The 19,269-nt window shown below is 38.5% G+C and overlaps 1 protein-coding gene across 1 annotated transcript in view; it reads left to right on the forward strand.

The window, feature by feature from the left end:
• Nucleotides 1–221: 221 nt before the first annotated feature.
• LOC109405279 (hexokinase type 2) overlaps nucleotides 222–19,269 on the forward strand; it is a 124,794-nt gene continuing 105,746 nt past the window's right edge. Inside the window, exon 1 of the mRNA XM_062842240.1 lies at nucleotides 222–1,008. Coding sequence (XP_062698224.1) covers nucleotides 988–1,008 — 21 coding nt within the window. The 5' untranslated portion in view covers nucleotides 222–987. The remainder of the gene's footprint in view (nucleotides 1,009–19,269) is intronic.

The raw sequence follows: 19,269 nt of genomic DNA on the forward strand, positions 1-19,269 counted from the left end.
TCCATGAAACAAAAATTTCTAAAATGCTCAAACTATACCCCGTCTAAAGGCGGGATCGGGTATTAGAGGGTTAACACACCCGACAACCCCTCAATTGGATGCGGTCGTGGCCGTGAAAAAACTTCGCCTCATCAAAGGCACTCATTCACTGTTTCGTAGATTGATTTTTCTCACGAACGCCCTCCTCTCTACTAGCTCGTTACCGTGCTAGTTGCAATTGGTGTCCTGTCCGAAGCGGTTTGCATCGTCCGAACTTCACTGTAGTACAATTTGCGTCTGTACCAAAAGACTAGATCTGATCCGTTCGGTTACGCGTGTCGTTCTTGATCTTGAATTTCGTATTTCCGTCCGTTGAGGTGAATGTTGGTTTACACTTGGTGCGTACCGTCGCGAGGTGAGGACATTCGCTTTTCGATATACCGTTGATGGAAATATAGTTGGGTGTGATTACGTGATCTTGCTTACTTCGAACTGATTGAATTGTTAAAGCAGTTAAGACATTACGAGAGCCTTCTGAATCTGACCGCCGCGGAAACAGAGACTGGTATTCCAGAAGCTATCCGCCGTCAAACGGCATAGTAAGCAATTTGGATAATATATCAGTGATATATTTTCAACGACGTTGCAGATTTAGCAGCCTTTACATAACCGCAGCGAACCAGCGTTTCAAAAAGCATAGTGTTATTTTTTATTTGGATCAGGATTCGAAAATAAAGATAGTTCAACAGTCTGTGTAGAGGTGCATAGAGATCGCATAGCCGACTCCTCAGTTGGCGCAGGCGTGCAGAGTGATCGATTGATTCAGTAACATCTCTTTATTCTTGCAATCGGTCAGGAGTGGCTGTCAATAAGTGTTTACATACCTAAAGTGATTGCAACGGGATCAACTGAACTAAATCGAGTTATAATAGTGCTTACATAAGTGGGATAGTATTCGGTCGGCAAAAGCGTACTGAAAAGCTACAGTCATCATCATAAACCGTTAAAATGAGTGATATCAGAGAAGAGGTAAGTCTAGCTTTGTTTGTATACACTGTTGACAAGAATATTTTACAAGCTTGAATTGCAGTGATTGCAGCCCACTCTCATTTATTGTTGTTGGAGGTGTTTGAGGTATTTATGGCAACGTCTTATCAAATGGTCAAAATGTAAGTGGAGATAAATTTGGCCCAAAACACGAATAAATTGAAAATCATGTACGCTTGAAAAAGCTAAAACAGCTATGTATGCCCGAACTCAAAAAGAAGTTTTTAACCTAGAACGCACTATTATGCGTTCTTGAGTTATTACCAAATTTATAAAAAAATATCCAGATGTGCCATACAAGCATTGCCTTCGAATAATCATAACTCAAGATTTTTTTCAAGTTTTTTATTTCATCAGAACGTTTGCTAATTTTCTTTTTCTAGGAAATCTTAAAAAAAAAAGAATTGGGATAAGTAAGCCTTAGACGAAAGATATTGCTCATCAGATATATAGTGTGGCCGAAAATTTGCGGTTTGGTCATTTTGACAATAAAGGCATTCGAAACAGGTTCTGGGAGGAACTTGTCATGACCAAGTAGGGATTTTTTTTTATTATTATTTTATTTTAGAGACAATTACACCGTCTTCGACCTTGCGGCCTCTACAGACTGAACATTACTAACATTAGACAACGGACAACACATAGTAACACCCAGTGGCCCAGTGAAGAATTTTTCGTTTGACGAAAAGTTTTCCCCGACTGGAGCGGGAATAGAGCCCGCACTCCGAGGCTTACACGACACCTAAACGACTGACGCCGCTAACCGCTCGGCCACGAAGCCCACGCAGTTATGTATGGAACTGCCTCGCAAAATGTCATTTCATTTTATCCCGGTGTCATTGCTTTCATAGTGTACGAATGCAAAAGTGAAAGAATGATGTAAATTCGTTGACCCGTTCTCACGGAAAATCGTGACATACAAACACCATTCCATTTTTATTTACATATATAGACAGATAAATTCTACCTATGAGAGTTGCTTGGAGATTCCTTCTGAATTGTATCCGATAACTTCTTTAGCGATAATGCATAAAGAATCATTCAAAGTCCAAGGAAACCTCTTTTCAGGAGGAACATTCTTGAAGGAATTCTTTCCAATTTTTTTTTATTTTTTTTATTTTTTTTATTTCATTTATTTCAAGATAGTGTAACACTTGTACTAACATTCAGAGACCCTACTGAAACAAAATTTCTTTAAAAGGGTCTGGGAATTTCCTAGCTTAATGGCATCTTAAAGTTTACAAACTTATTCATAACATATACAACAAATCTAGCTTAAAAATAGGGGAAAAATTCAAATCTCTAACGTATGATGAAATTCATGATATTGTTTTTCACGTGAGCTCTTAGTTTTCGTTTGAAAATTAATATTGAAGCAACATTTTTCACATCATTGGGTAAACTGTTGAACAAATCAGGCCCTACATTCTGAAAGCGCCTTCTTCCTATTTCACTTCTAAGGGGCGATTTCTTCACCCTGGCTTAAGCGTTAAGCCAGGTTTAACTGTATGGGTAAGCCTGGCTTACCGGTTAAGCCGAGGTGAAGAAATCGGCCCTAAATCTCATTCGTTGAAGTAGATGAGCATAACGTGTCGGGTATTGGTGAGCAGCAGCATTGAATGACCAGTTGTGGTGAAGATTCAGTTGGTTGACGACTTTGAACATGATGGTGCATATTTGATTGGTAAACAGTCCTCGTATCGGCAAGATGTTATGTTCCGTGGTACTGTACAGATCGTTGGTCGGGTATAGAAAGGGTAGCTTGAATATTGCTTTAAGGCAGCGGTTTTGTTGAACTTGAACTTCCTTGAGGTGAGTGTTGCAAGATGAACCCCAGATAGCGATTCCGTACTGGTAGCGAGTGTGTATAAATGCGAAGTAGATTTTGAGAAGAACGTGTTGTGGTACAAATCTTGACAATTTCCGCAGCATTCCACATAACGACGAGCAACTTGACAAAACCTTTCGTATGTGGACATCCCATCGTAGCCGATTATCGATATGAATCCCCAGATGCTTGAAACTTGAAACTTGAAACTTCTTCGATTGAAACTCCATTTACGATGATAGCAGGTTGGTTAGCATTTTCACGGTCCTTGGTGCCAAAAAGCATCACTTTTGTCTTTTGGAGATTCAATGCTAGCAGATTGTTTTCAAGATAGGCGATTATTAGCTTCAAATCATCTGACATATCTTGGATAATCTCAGCGCGACTGCTATTTTTATAAGATATTGCTGTGTCGTCGGCGAACAATCTAGACTGTCCCTTTATGTGAAGATTTGCGATGTCATTCACATAGATCAAGAAAAGTAGAGGGCCAATATTGCTCCCTTGCGGAACGCCACAACGGATGTTGCGAAGTTCACTTCTAGTTCCGGAAACCACCACTTCCTGTTGACGATTTGACAAGTAACTGCGTATAAGGTCATTGGCCACTCCTCGAATACCATATGCATCAAGCTTTTTTAAGAGCATCGAGTGGTTGATTGTATCGAAGGCTTTAGACAAATCGAGGAATAGAATTCCAGCAGCCATTCTTTGATCCACTGAATCTGAGACTTCGTCGACTAATTCTAAGACTGCAGTTTCCGTCGAAGATCCTTGGCGGAACCCAAACTGGTGTTGGTAGAGCGAAGCGGTACACTCGAAAAAGTCATACAAGCGGGTAGATATGAGTTTCTCGAACACCTTGTTGATAGACGGTAATACGGATATTGGTCTGTAATTAGTGGGATCAGTCGGATTACCCCCTTTGAAAACAGGATACACAAGAGCCTTTTTTAGGGAATCTGGGTAGATTCCTGAACTAACACTATCGTTGAAAGATGTACAGATGATTTGCGAAAGCACTATGCCATGTGTTTTAGAGCTGCTACTGGGAAGTCGTCGACTCCTGTTGCTTTAGAGGTATCTAGTGCTTTTATTACATTTAGCACCTCAGACTGTGAAGCCGGCCTTAGGTAGATGGATCTATCAGAAGTTTTCATAGTATTAAACTTGTTTATATCGCCATCCGAGTTGAGGCTATTTGCAATCCTTTCTCCGACAGTCGAAAAGAAGTCATTGAACATATTTCCCACGTGCTTAGCTTCGGTTATCCGGATTCCTCCAATTTCTAGTTCAAGCCGTTTGTCCTCAGTCGTCTTGTTCCCAATGAGATTGTTGATCCGATTCCACAGTTGCTTAGAGTTGCTCGAAGAAAATAATCGTCGATAATAGGCTGCTTTGGCATGACGTTTGGCGTCAGCTAATTTTTTGTTAGCATGCTTCAGGAGATTCTTTAATGGCACATTCTGACGATCGCTTTTCCATCTTTGGAACAGGTTGCTAGAAATTTTTCCAAGCTTCCATATGTCGAAGTCCTCCAAGTGTTCCTTCAGAATGTATTCCAGTGCATGTTTCTTTGGCTTTTTAACCCGTGAGCGGTCGCGTCGTGTCCTGAGTACATGCACCATGAAAAATAGGGTTAAAAGATTTCCTACAAGGATCCAAATTTTTTCCTACATTTTTTCTGTGATTCGTTCAAAAACTTCTTTAGAAGTTCCTCAAAAGAGTCCTTTAGAAATTCACTCAGGGATTCTTTCAGGAATTCCTTGGGCATGCCTCCAGATTCTGAAAGGAGTTCCTTCGGAGAATCTTCCAGGAATTTCCCCAGGGATTCTTTTAGGGATTCCTTCAAAGATTCCTGCATACAGGCATGCCTCCAAGAATTTCATACCGCAATTCCTTTAGGAGTTCCTCCCGAGATTTTTGCAAGTATTGCTTTAGAGATTCCTGTAGGAATTTCTTCTAAAATTCCTGCAGGAGTTGCTCCCGAAGTCCTGCAGGAATTTTTGTCAGAGATTCCTTCAGAGGTTTGGCAGCAACTTATCTAAACTCCTCTGAGGATTTCTTCAAATGTTCCTACAAGGGTTCTTCCTGGTATTCCTCCAGGAATTCCTTAAGAAATTTATCTCGGAATTCTCTCCAAGATTTCTGCAAGACTTCCATCACAGGTTTCTTCAATTGTCCTTCAAATATTCCTTCAAGGATATCTTCAAGAATTCCTCCAGTGAATCTCGCAGGAATCGCAGTAGGCAGGCAGTGGACAGCGAGTTAGTTGTTTGTTTTCTTCTAATATCCTCTTGAAATTGTGGATTGCTTCATCCGTTTCTTCTTCTTCTTGGCGTAACGTCCTCACTGGGACAAAGCCTGCTTCTCAGCTTAGTGTTCTATGAGCACTTCCACAGTTTTTAACTGAGAGCTTCCTCTGCCAATGACCATTTTGCATGTGTATATCGTGTGGCAGGCACGAAGATACTCTATGCCCAAGGAAGTCAAGGAAATTTCCTTTACGAAAAGATCCTGGACCGACCGGGAATCGAACCCGTCACCCTCAGCATGGTCATGCTGAATACCCGTGCGTTTACCGCCTCGGCTATATGGGCCCTCCGTTTCTCTAGGGGTTTAATAAGAATATTCTTCAAGAATTTTTCCGGAAATTTTTCGAAATACTTCAAGAAATCACTCAGGAATATCTTTAAAAAAATTTCCAGGAGTTCCGCAACTCATCTGGTATTTCCTCCGGAGGGTTCTCCAGGATCCCTTCCCGGTAGCTCTAAAGATTTCTATAGACAATTCTTCAGAGATTTCTTCTGAAGTGTCTTCAAAAATTCATTAAGGAAGCTATATCTGGCGTGGGACCGCGCATAACTTGCGAACGGAGCGTCCGTTTTGAGTCGTATTTGTTTCACCTCATTAGTTTTCACCCAAGAAAGGTTTATGAGGCCAAAAACAATGAGAAATAAAGAGTTCTAGATGTTTCATACGTTTTAAACGGAAAGAGCTTGACTTGAAACGCCAAAAAACACACTCGACAAGACAAAGTTTGCCGGGAACAGCTAGTTGCTTATAAAATCTATGGAGGATTTTCTTCAGAATTTACTTCATCAATTGATTCATGGATTTTCGTTCAGGTATCGCTCCAGAAATTTTATAACATTTTTCTTAGTATTATACCAGAGGTTTCTCCAAAAGCTTTGCCAGGCTTTCCTTCAAAGATTCCTTTAGAAAATCCTTATATAGGATTCAAATTTTTCGAAAGTTCTCCTTGATTTTTTGATAACACTTTTGCAGTGACTCTTATTGTAGTTCATCCAGAAATTCTTGCAAGTATGTATCCAGGGGTTTTTGAAGATTCTAGTAGTTATTTCTGTATCGATTCCTCCAGTATTACCACTAGGGATTTCTCCAGGAGTTCTACCAAAGATTCCTCCAGATCTTTTTTCTTGAAATTCCTATATTTTCATTAAGAGTTTCATATATTTCTAAGAAACGCTCCCAACAATTTTCTCGGAAGTTCAACTAGAATTTTTCCTTGAGATTTCTTCCGAAGTTTCTCGAAAGATTCTCCAGTGGTTCCTTCTTCACGGTAATTATTTAGAATTTTTTTAACAATGCTTTCGAAAACTCCTCCAGGGATTCTTTCAAAAATCCTCACGAAAAAAAAACTCTTCCAGGTGTTTGCCTTTAAGTTTGATTGACGTTATTTTAATATAAAATATGTAATAATATCTGTAATAAATATATGGTCTAGTCTAGTGCTATAATCGGGACACAGAAGCACGGCTTTAGCTCTGTTATGAATCGGTAAAATTAGCCAAATAATTGACTGAAAACTCTTTGATGTGTGTTTATTATTTGTGCCAAATTTCATGAAAATCGATGCATTACTTTTAACTGTGGATGAAAAACAAGCAGACGTGGTTTTAGGCATTTTGTACAATAATGACCAATTTTCATTCGCAATAGATGGTTCATTCACGCTACAGTTCAAAATTCTGTGATGATATTTATGAAATTTCATATAATACATATAATGTACCATTACTGGTCCAAAAATCAGCTGTTTTGGTGTACGCAGTCTCAAGTTATGAAACAAATTGTGTAACCAAATTTTGACCGTATCACCCTTTATTTTCAATAGTACAATCGCAACAATAAAGGGTGCTGACTAATTGCTGTTCGAGGTGCTAAAATCACGTTCAGTCCCAATACATGTTGTTGATAGTGCATCGATTTTTTTTTGAAATTTTGTCTATGCAACAAATGATTGAGAGGTTTGTGTGAAAAATTTCAGCCATTTCCTTTGCCAAATTCAAAAGTTACAGCACTGACAAGCAAAACTAGGGCCTGTACAAAATTCAATGGCGCACATTCTACTCTTTTATTGCTACAACAAAAAGTACTGCACCGATTCACATGAAAATTTGTAGGTAAAATGAACACATCTGAAGATGTTATTAGGTCAAATTTGAACAATTTTAATGTATCTATTGCAGAGTTACAGCTGTATTTCTGTGTCCCGATTATTGCGGATATAGGCTTTACAAATACAGGGTGTTAGGTTCGTGAGTGCAAAGTTTTTAAAGGGTGATAGAGGACCATAAATGGTGAAAAAAATTGTTCTACGCATATGGTCAAATCTCAACCGTTACGTAATTATTGAACTTCCCATGTTATTGACTCTTATTGCCTTAACTGGTTTTAACTTGAAAATGGTCAAACTTATCGCAATTTTTTGACACTTATTCGAAAGATTATTGAATTTTCTATCAAATGGCATCTTTGAATCGATTGGTTTAGTTAAATAACAGAGGTTTCTAGAGCAAGTAGCTCAAAAGTAATGTGTTTTAATTTGTTTTTGTAAATTATCTTTGAAACATTCGTAATGAATTAAGATTCTTACTTCGGCAAAGTTGTGGCCCCTGTTCCACTCTACAATTCGTTCTTTGACACCAAACAAATCGCTCTTATCGTTTTCCTGCAATTTCCATTTAAATGTGCGGCACAGTGCGCAAAAAAGTGCTTACAATGACAGTTGCAAATTTATGATCTGAAATGCGATGTTTAAATCAAAATTGCAAGAAAACGATAAGAGATAGAAGTTTGATGTCGAAGAACGAATTGTAGAGTAGAACTGGGGCCACAACTTTGCCAAAGAAAGAATTTTAAATTATTGCGCATTTTTCAAAGATAATTGGCAAAAACAAATTAAAACGCACTACTTTTGAGCTATTTGCTCTAGAAAATTTAGTTATTTAAATAGACCAATCGATTCAAAGATGCCATTTGATAGAAAATTCAATAATCTTTCGAATTAAAGTCAAAAAATTGCGATATGTTTGACCATTTTCAAGTTATAGCCAGTTAAGGCAATAAGAGTCAAAAACATGGGAAGTTCAATAACTACGTAACGGTTGAGATTTGATCATATGCGTAGAACACTTTTTTTCACCATTTTTGGTCCTCTATCACCCTTTAAAAAGTTTGCACTCACGAACCTAACACCCTGTATATAATCAATAAATATATAGTCTAGTCTAGTCTACACTTACAAAGCCATTCATTGACAGAATCCTGTAGAATTATAGAATCGACTTCTTCTATCATTATTCTTATTCATTATCAGGACTTGTAGTGCATAGAGTAAAGTGGGGCAAAAGTTCGAGTGGGGCAAGAGTTTCTTTTGAAGTTTTTGGGCTCAATTCAAATTATTTCTTTCGGGTCACCATAGGTGGACTAAATCAGGTTTTTTCCTTCGCTTTGCTGGTCTCCGACGACGCGACGTCCAACATTTAGTAGTGTGCGGTAGTTCGGTAGCAGCAAAGTCACATTCGCGCGCGCTGGCTTTGCTTAATTTTTGCGATTTTTTTCTTTCTTCGCTTTGCTGGGCTCCGACAAGTTTCGTAAAGCCATCCGGTCGGCGCGCTTGTGTTCGTTCTTCTCCAACTGAAGTAGATGCGCGGGTGTTTAGTGTTCACAATGTACCATGTTGTGAATGCATACGCTTTGGTTTACTGATGTGTCCTTTGTTGCGTTCAGTTCATCCCTGCGTGGAATGAACTAAAAGTTTCTGCTCCCTGATGGGGTGGAGACGCGTGACAGGATTTCTTTTATTAGATATGTTTCGTATAGAAAAGTGCTCGATTGTGCGCGAAAGTTAGTGTTATTGATCCATTGTCAAATCATGTCACCAACCATAGATGACTCCCAGACTGACAATGTACCCACCCCCACTAACAAAAAAATCCTTCCTGAGACAAACGTGGAGATGCAGCGATTCGCGGTCTTTTTAACAACGTTTATCTTACTAACATTCCCTCCCTTCCTCGATGACCGTAAGGACGTGGCCGGCGCCGTTATTGACCTTAATAAAGTTGAGAGCTCTCGAACTATGTACATTGAGAATAGTAAGCTAGTCCCAAGCCCTATTCATTGGTTCCTTGTACAATTTCGATTGCTCTGGTCAATCACGGAGTAGCAACTACGAATTGTGCGGTCATCTATGCTCATGCTATGCTCATGCTCAATTCAAATTATTTCTTTCGGGTGTCAAGGTTGTTCGAAGCCTTTTTGAAAAACAGTCTTTCACTCCAAAAATTATTAAAAATTGATCAATATTTCGAAAAGTTATGGCAAAATGTTTGTTTTTGATCAAAAAATTGTAATATGCGATGGTCCTTCCAACGCATGGAATGGAATTGTAATGAGATCGAATTCGATATTTTATTTTGGGGCGTAACTAGGTATATTTTGAAGATGCTTTAGCATGTATAACTTTTTGCAAAAAAAAATTGGATATCATATTTTACCCATAGTGGGGCAAAAGTTCAAATTGTGGGGCAAGAGTTCGAGTCATGTAGAAACTTTAGGTAAAATCCTAAAATTCTGCAAAATGTACATATTATCTCTAAAAATGATGGAATTAGTGAGAAAATTCGATCAAAGTTGAAATAAAATGTTGTTTCATCTGAATTTGGCGGAAAACTACTAATTTTTGGTGTAGTAAATTTAACCCTAATTTGGGTAAAATCCAGATCGAACTTTAAAGTGTTTTTCAGTTCCAACATCAAATATTAATTGGTATTAGGTATTCAGATTACCAAAGCGTCGAAAAAGTGTGCTTCGGTGAAAGAAAATCCACAAACACTAGATTCGAACTTTTGCCCCAGTGGTGGGGCAAGAGTTCGAACACACATACAAAAAGTGTTGTAACTCAAAATTGAAAAGACATTTGGCGTAACTTTGTTCAGCAAATTTTTAGCTCATGGATAGTAGAATCACCAGACGGTATTCATTTATTTTTATCTGCTTCGATTTCTTGAAAAAAGTTGAATTTTCAACTAAGGTCGAACTTTTGCCCCACCTTACTCTATATCAGAGACGCATTATAAGCATCAAAGTGGCCAGGCCTACTGTGCAGCGTTATAAACAAAATCTATAGACATCAAAGCATAATTTGATTCTACATTAAAGCTATATCTCGGGGACATCGCGTACCTACCGTTCCGAATATATAGAACGTTAGCAATGGGAGTGACGTTGCTAAGGGTATGTGTCAATTGGCGAATGAAAATTAATTTTTACTTAAATTTGACAGTCCAACACTTAAACTTGACAGTTCTCCTAAGGAAATAATTATCGAACTGTCAAGTTTAAGTGAAAATTAATTTTAGTTCGCCAATTGACACAGACCCTAAGAAGGTTAATGTCACATCTTGGTCCACAACCTCCTGGGATAGGACACAAGTATTTACCCCGTGTATCCTGGCCCTTATGCCTAGGTTTAAGCGCCTTTTACTCGCTCTCTGAAACGTTAACAAACCACTAATCCACCCTGGAATCCAATAAGGTGGATTCCTACAATAATACCAAAAGGTTTGATTATTGAACGCTGACAGCGCCACCTAGCGGCGAAATTCGAAAACTTAAAATTTCTGCATACATTTGGCCAAGTTTTCCCATACAAACTTCAAGCGTTTTGAGCGCCCCTTAGGCTTAATTGATTTCGCTCAAATTTTGAACGTAGCTTCTAGGAGTCCAAAACAACTGATTTTGGAGGTAAGACATGGCATTTTTCGAAATTGTCGTTTTTCATATAAGTGTGGGCCACCTTAGTGACTATATACCAAACAACTTTGTCGAAGACCGCAAAGTGATCCAACGTCTGTGAAAAAAGTTATACCTTAGGCAAAGTGAGGCAAAGTATTGAGATTTTATTATTGATATTATTCCTTTACATGTACTTGAAAAATATTTATAACACTAGTTTACAAAATAAAACGAAAGTCGTGAACTTCTGTCAACGACCAAAATTCAGTATAATTCAGCGCTAATTTCGAAATTGTGCTTCAAAAAATTTTAAATAGAACAGTTTTTGAGTTTTAGCTCAATATCGAGTTTTACAACTTTTTGAAATATGGAATTTAATAAAATTCAAATATCTTGCGTTTTGTTAAACCAATTTTAAATCTTCTTTTCCATAAATTAAAAGCTAAATATAGTACCATTTGAAAGCAGGTTTTGCGTCAGATTGATGAAATTCAAGATATTAGCGAGTTTTGAGGACAATCTCCTTAAATTTTAGTAAAATTTTCAAAAATACATGAAGAAATGTATTTTTTTCAATAAGAAAAAAAAAACAATTTGAAAATTCTTTCTCAACGTTTATTTGACATATCATATGTGGGCGAGTTACAGTAAAACAATCAACTCAATCGGAGCATTGGTTATGGAGAATGAGATGTATGAATCACTTTGCGGTCTTCGACATAGTTGTTTGACATATAGTCACCTACAAAAATACCAAAGGGTTTTAATACTTAACGCTTACAGCGCCACCTAGCGGCAAAATTCGAAAGCTTGATATTACTGCATACATTTGGTCAAGATTTCCCAAACAAACTTCAAGCTTGTTGAGCGCCCCCTTAGGCTTTATCGATTTTGCTCAAATTTTGAACGTAGCTTCTGGGAGCTCAAAATAACTGATTCAGGAGGTAAGACTTGGCATTTTTCAAAATTTTTGTTTTTCATATAAGTGTGGGCCACCTTATTCTGTATGTGTATACATTGTGTATCAACGTTTATAAAAAAATAGTAAAATGCAGATAAATTCGTATAGGTGGCAACACCTGCTTCAACACCCAAAGCTATGACGTAGTTTTTTTTGGAAATCGCTCAACATATAGTTGGATAATATAGTTATTTTTTACAAGAAGAAATTTATTAACCCTTGAGTCAGATGGTGCTATTTTGTTCATATTAATTTTTCATATTCTAAAGTTTACAGTGTTTTTTTTCAAATTGGAATGTTCTCCATTGATCAATTTACGATATTGTTTTCTTAAGGGGTGCTTAAAAAGTTAAAGTTTGGTAGGGTCGATGAAGATGTAGTTGAATAGTGATGTTAGAAACTACGTAGACTTTAAAAATGGGAGTCAGGGGTCTGGACAAAGTCTACAGTCCATACAAATTCTCAAGATTCCTGAGATGGCCAAAATTTGGCCTACGTCCGTGGTCTTGGAACGCCTGACGAGACGCCACTGGAGAGGACCTCTGGTCTATCGTAAAACACTGTCGAGCACATGCTGGTTTTGTTTTAGATACATTCACCATCAGTACGACCTGTTCTGCTTCACGTTTTAGGCGAGTACAGCTTTGTCATAGAGTCAGTATAGTTAGAGTCTGGCGGACTGTCACTTTCGATCGGAGCCAATCGAGCATGACGTCACGGTGTAGCATTTATCGGTGAGGACACTATGACGTCATGATCGATTGGCTCCGGTCGAAAGTTACAGTCCGTCAGACTCTAATTATAGGGACTCTACTTTGTCAGTGTCACCGCTCCAAATGTTCTGTCAACAATGTTCACTATTCCGAAAAGCTGACAAATTGACCGAATTTTGTGAAAAACGAAGAATCTTTTCTGCTATTAAAAAAAATCTTAAATCTGTTGAAAGCCGTGCCATTCATCATGTAGGTACGCTTCAAGCCGTAAAAACATTACGTCAGCATCGCACTTCGTGTGGTGATAAGAGTTCCTCATTCATAAACAAATATAAAATAATCATTTGGACAGACTGAATGATAGTAACCCGGATCCAATAAATTCACTGTTTTATCAAACAGGCTGTTTGAAATAGCTTTGCATTGTTGTTTATTCAACCCTAAATTGGAAGAAGATAGCTGTTGCTCTACGCAGCATAGCACACACCAAAATTATCGTTTTTAAAAAAATGAAACAATTTCAAGTGCATCGATAGCAATCGACCACGAACAGAAATGAGGTAAATCACCCCAAATTTGTTGTTGTTAAACCTGGGAAAGCACGCGCCATAAAACGGAATTGCATTTATCAGTACTGTCGAATCGAAGCCACGAGCCACCACCAGCAGTACCTTTGAAATGACGCGAACATTTTTACGAAAAACACAAAACAGTGTGCTACTGAACTTTGGTTCATTTCTGTATTAGTCTTCGATTCGACACAATCCCATGTAGTGTAAACGTACAAATAGAGAATGGTAAATTATTCAAATTAAACTGATAAGGTCAATCTGCTAATATCCGGTATATCTCAGGTGATTAAGTTTTTGATTCTCGTCCATTCTCAAGTCATCTAGAAACATTTTATAATAAAGCCGAACAAACCTAATGCAATATGTTGTAATTACACCCGATTCTTTTTTTGCACGGGTCTGGTTTTTGCCATAACTCAGTCAATTTTCAACCGATTTTCATAAACTTTTGTACACATGTAGGCACGATTAGTACTATCAGTGTACAAAATTTCATGAGAATCGGTTCAAAATTGACTGAGTTATAGCAAAATAACGAACCGTGCAAAAAAAAATCGGGTGTAATACTAAACTGAAATTTGTTTCAACAAATATGTTACTACTAAAATTTCCTATTTGTATTTAATTTAAAATGTTTTAAGATGTTTCAAGTATTAATTAGTCATCTTTCAGGCTTTAACGCCTGACTTTCGCAAGGATGATGAAATCTGTGCCAGTTCTGATTCTTTTATATTTATCACAAATCATTTTGTAATTTTTGTATTTTGATTGTACTTGAGCATTAGGTGTGCGTGAGATAAACAAATTGTAAACCTGAATAAATTTCTCCCTTGGGTGTCATACGTCTTGTTCGTTCATTCAGAGCTCGACCAGCAGTTGCATGAAATTCCTTATCTCGACGCTAGGCTTCGTTCAACAACAGCCGCTCTGTGACCCCTGCGAGGGCAGATTCGATATTCCCTTTTTTCCTATGACGTCAGAATCGTTTGCCTCCCTTTACTTTTTGGAGGTGTGTCAGAACCGTGTACCATTGCGCAACCTAGCTTGCCAGCATGAATGTACGGATACAGTTGGCACTGTCCACGTTAGTTACATGTCCACCAACACCCTCAAGAAACTGATACTTTTCCGATAAACATGCTCTACCACTAATGCACAATCGACCCTTATTGAGTTTCTGTAGTCGTAAAAGCTTCCTTCGAAGCCAACTAACACAACTTTACGGTAACAACGTTGAGAAAGCTCTGTACTTTGAGTTTTCGTATACAGACAGTTGTATCAATCCCTCTATCGAATACTGCCATCTGTCAGTAGCTCATTATTCAGTATTCTGAAACTTTGATCAGCTTTGAATCCTCCGCTCAGGACGTAGTACCAGATAGAATCCTGTTCTAAATAACAAGCTATTCATTCAACTAAAGTTTATTTGATTTACGATTTATAGAAGAGCGAATGTTGTTTTCGTCTTGTTTTTATGGCCGTTCTCGGTCTTATCTTTATTGATGTATAAATTAGCACGCCGTTGTATTGCTTTGCCGTTAGATTATTCTGCGACCAAAAGCACGGGTCTATACCCGTGCCTTCCACGACATGTCGTGCGGGGCAGGCACAGTTCGAATCGCGCTGGGTGATGCCTCTTTGGCTGGTTGTAACCTCGAAATGTCACAGACTAGAATGTTTTCTAACCGAACAGGCTGTATATGAGGTGGGCTTAACGCATTCAATTTAGAGAGACATTTCACAGCACGATGGTATTGGATTTGAGAGTTGCTCTAGTGTGGAGTAACCTATCGCAGTGTTGCCGTATATGTAAACGATTTCAGTTGTTTTGAAATTTTAAAAATTATTTATGGTGTACAAAAAGTAAAAATACATATACATTTATACAACGAAGGTGATGAGCCGGGAAACATTCCTTCTTCCTACGGGGTTTCTTATGGGCATATGAATGAAAAAAAAAAAACAAAAATCTTCCCTCCTCCACTTTCTCACAGAAAACCGCAAACAAAATCATCACCTTCGTAGTCTTCAATATTCAATATAGGTAAAAGGGTATAATGCGCCCCTTCATTTTCTAGCGATTCAAGCTCGATTAGAAATCTTAAATATTGAAGAATAATTGTCATCAAGCTGGTCCGTTAGTTGATTTGTACAGAAAAGTAGTAAAAATATTAAAAAATCTGAAATCGAGGCTTTTGGCGTAATATTTTACCTTTTGTAAGCTGACTTCATTGTAAACGAAGCTAGTTCTGTTCGCTTGTGTTATTTTTCCACTTTTATGCAGTTAAACACTTGTCAAAAGACCCTTCTAGGATAAGCATGTCGCGGAATTATCCCCTGGGGCAGTTTTATCACGGGGCTGGACGTTTTTCTTTTGGTGGGGCGTATTGCCCTGTTTGTTTTGAAAAGGCAAATTTTGGAATGTTTTCGAAAAACGTTTCAAAGCTTCCATAGCCGCCCCTCCATGCAGCACTTCACTGACTTTAGGAACAACGATTTGCAGTGAACAATAGATGAAATTTCTGCCTAAGGGGGGCATATTATACCTGTTTACCCTAAAGATGATGTTGCATAGGATGCTAAAGTAGAGGCCATATGCGTACTTGCCTCCATTTACCCGCGTGTAAAGTGTACGTATATAGCCTCCACTTTTGCATCCTATGCAACATTATACAGGGTGTTAGGTTCCTGAGTGCAAACTTTTTAAAGGGTGATAGAGGACCATAAATGGAGAAAAAAATTGTTCTACGCATATGGTCAAATCTCAATCGTTACGTAGTTATTGAACTTCCCATGTTTATGACTCTTATTGCCTTAACTGGCAATAACTTGAAAATGGTCAAACTTATCGAAGTTTTTTTACCCTTATTCGAAAGATTCTTGAATTTTCTAACAAATGGCATCTTTGAATCGATTGGTTTATTTAAATAACTAAGTTTTCTAGATCAAAATAGCTAAAAATAGTGTATTTTTATTGGTTTTTGTCAATTATCTTTGAAACATGCGTAATAAATAAAAATTCTTTCTTTGGCAAAGTTGTGGCTCCTGTTACACTCTACAATTCGTTCTTTGACACCAAACTTCTATCTCTTATCGTTTTGTTGCAATTTTGATTTTAACATCGCATTTCAGATCATAAATTTGCAAATGTCATGGAAAGCACTTTTTTGCGCATTGTCCCGCACATTTAAATCAAAATTGCAAGAAAACGATAAGAGCTAGAAGTTTGGTGTCAAAGAACGAATTGTAGAGTGTAACAGGGGCCACAACTTTGCCAAAGAAAGAATTTTTATTTATTACGCATGTTTCAAAGATAATTGACAACAACCAATAAAAATACACTATTTTTAGCCATTTTGCTCTAGAAAACTTAGTTATTTAACTAAACTAATCGATTCAAAGATGCCATTTGTTAGAAAATTCAATAATCTTTCGAATAAGGGTAAAAAAACTTCGACAAGTTTGACCATTTTCAAGTTATTGCCAGTTAAGGCAATAAGAGTCATAAACATGGGAAGTTCAATAACTACGTAACGGTTGAGATTTGACCATATGCGTAGAACAATTTTTTTCTCCATTTATGGTCCTCTATCACCCTTTAAAAAGTTTGCACTCGGGAACCTAACACCCTGTATACGATGGTATGTTTACTGGGACAATCACGGCAAACTTCAAAACGGAACTGAAATTCAATGCATCGATTTTGACCAGGTAGATCAATATTTTTCGTTGTAGCTGTTCTGAAATTTTGGCGGATATTGTTACGATTCACGTTGGAAATCAAACACATTAATTCTAAATCATTAAATAAATGAATCCCGAGAAGCTCGAAGTGTACATACGTTGAACGAGCAAGAAAATTCTTCTCAGTTGAAATTTTGTTTTAACGCTAATAACCTTCTTGTAGGTAGCAGAGATAACATGTGTTACGAAAGAACAAACTTGCCTTACCGGTCAGACTAAGGCCTGAGTGTCCCTTGCTGTACGTAGGAATCGTCTCGAGTCTACTCGGTCCTTGGCCGCGTGTCTCCAGTTCCGCACTCGTCCGCAAATCGTCCTCCACTTGATCGACACACCTAGCTTACTGAGCATCACGTCTTCTTATATCGGTCGGATGACTCTCGAGAATTATTTTGGTCGGGTTGCTATCCGACATCCTGATGACGTGACCCGCCCACCGTAGCCTCCCGATTTTTGCGTGGACGACGATTGATTCTCTCAGCAGCTGATACAGCGTGATTTATTCGCCTTCTCCAAGTCCTGCCTTCCAACTGCACTCCGTCGTAGATGGTATACGCAACACCTTCCGTTCGAAAGCTCCAAGGGCGCGTTGGTCCTCTACACGTAGGGTCCATGCTTCGTGCCTATAGAGTACCACCGGTCTAATCAGCGTTTTGTAGATAGTTAACTTGGTGTGACGGCGAACTTTGTTCGATCGTGGAGTTCTGCGGAGTCCAAAGTAAGCTCGATTTCCTGCCACAATGAGTCTCTGATTTTCTCTGCTGGTGTCGTTGTCGGCGGTCACCAGTGAGCCCAAGTACACGAATTCTTCAACCGCCTCGATCTCATCAACGTCGATAAAAATTCGAGGTGGCGGACGTGGTGATTCCTCCCTGGAACCCTTTGTTATCATGTACTTTGTCTTCGACACAGTAATGAATAATCCGATTCGCCTGGCTTATCTCTTTAGTCAGATGTACGTTTCCACCATCGTCTCAAATTTACGAGCTATAATATCAAATGTGATTTTTGGAACTTCGATACCGATCCGGATAACTTTCGGTTGTATGGGCTTCCAGATGCTAGAAGCCCATGCACACACCGTAGCCCAATATAATCAGCGAAACCAAGCAGCTGAACGGACTTCGTGAAAATCGTTACACTCGTATTTATCCCCTCTCTCCTTATTACACCTTCTAAGACGATGTGAAACAGCAAGCACGAAAGACCATCCCCTTGCTGTAACCCTCTGCGAGATTCGAAGGGACTCGAGAGTGTCCCTGATACTCGAACTACGCACATCACTCGATCCATCGTCGCCTTGATCAATCGTATCAGTTTATCCGGGAATCCGTATTCGGGCATAATCTGTCATAGCTGTTCCCGATCGATTGTATCATACGCCGATTTGAAATCGATGAACAAGTGATGTGTGGGCACGTTGTTCGCGGCATTTCTGCAACACCTGGCGGATGGCGAACATCTGGTCCGTTGTAGCGCGTTCACCCATGAATCCAGCCTGATATTGCCCCACGAACTCTCTGCAATCCAACTTGTCGTCCTTTTTGTAGATAGGGCGTACGATACCTTCCATCCATTCTTCCTGTAATACTTCCTCCTTTAAAATCTTGGTAATGATCCAGTGCATCTCCACCGTATTTTAGAAGCTCGCTTGGTAGTTGATCTGCTCCAGCGGCCTTGTTGTTTTTCAACCGGCCAACCTCCTCATTTTAAGTTTTCGAATTTTGCCGCTAGGCGGAGCTGTAAGCGTTCAATATTCAAACCCTTCGGTATTATTGTTGGTGACTATATGCCAAACAACTTTGTCGAAGACTGCAAAGTGATCCAACGTCTGTGAAAAAAGTTATACCCTAGGTAAAGTGAGGATAAACTTTATTGTTGTTGTTTTTTTTTTTTACATGTAAAGGAATAATATCAATAATAATGAAATCTCAATACATTGCCTCACTTTGCCTAGAGTATAACTTTTTTCACAGCCGTCGGATCACTTCGCAGTCTTCGACAAAGTTCTTTGGCATATAGTCACCTACAATAATACAAAAGGGTTCATTTATTAGACGCTCACAGCGCCACCTAGCGGCAAAATCCGAAAACTTAAAATTTCTGCATACATTTGGCCAATTTTTCCCATACAAACTTCAAGCGTTTTGAGCGCCCTCTTAGGCTCAACCGATTTTGCACAAATTTTGAACGTAGCTTCTGGGAGTTCAAAACAACTGATTTAGGAGGTAAGGCCTAGTATTTTTTCTAATTTTTTGTTTTTCATATAAGTGTGGGCCACCCTAATGGCTGCATTTTATTTTTTTGATTCACACAATTCTCACTTCTAAATCATGCTTGTGTCCCTACTGTGGTAAATTTTATCGAAAATTTACGTTTTAT

The sequence above is a fragment of the Aedes albopictus genome, chromosome 3 (assembly GCF_035046485.1).
Source record: "Aedes albopictus strain Foshan chromosome 3, AalbF5, whole genome shotgun sequence".
Classification (NCBI taxonomy): Eukaryota; Metazoa; Arthropoda; class Insecta; order Diptera; family Culicidae; genus Aedes; species Aedes albopictus.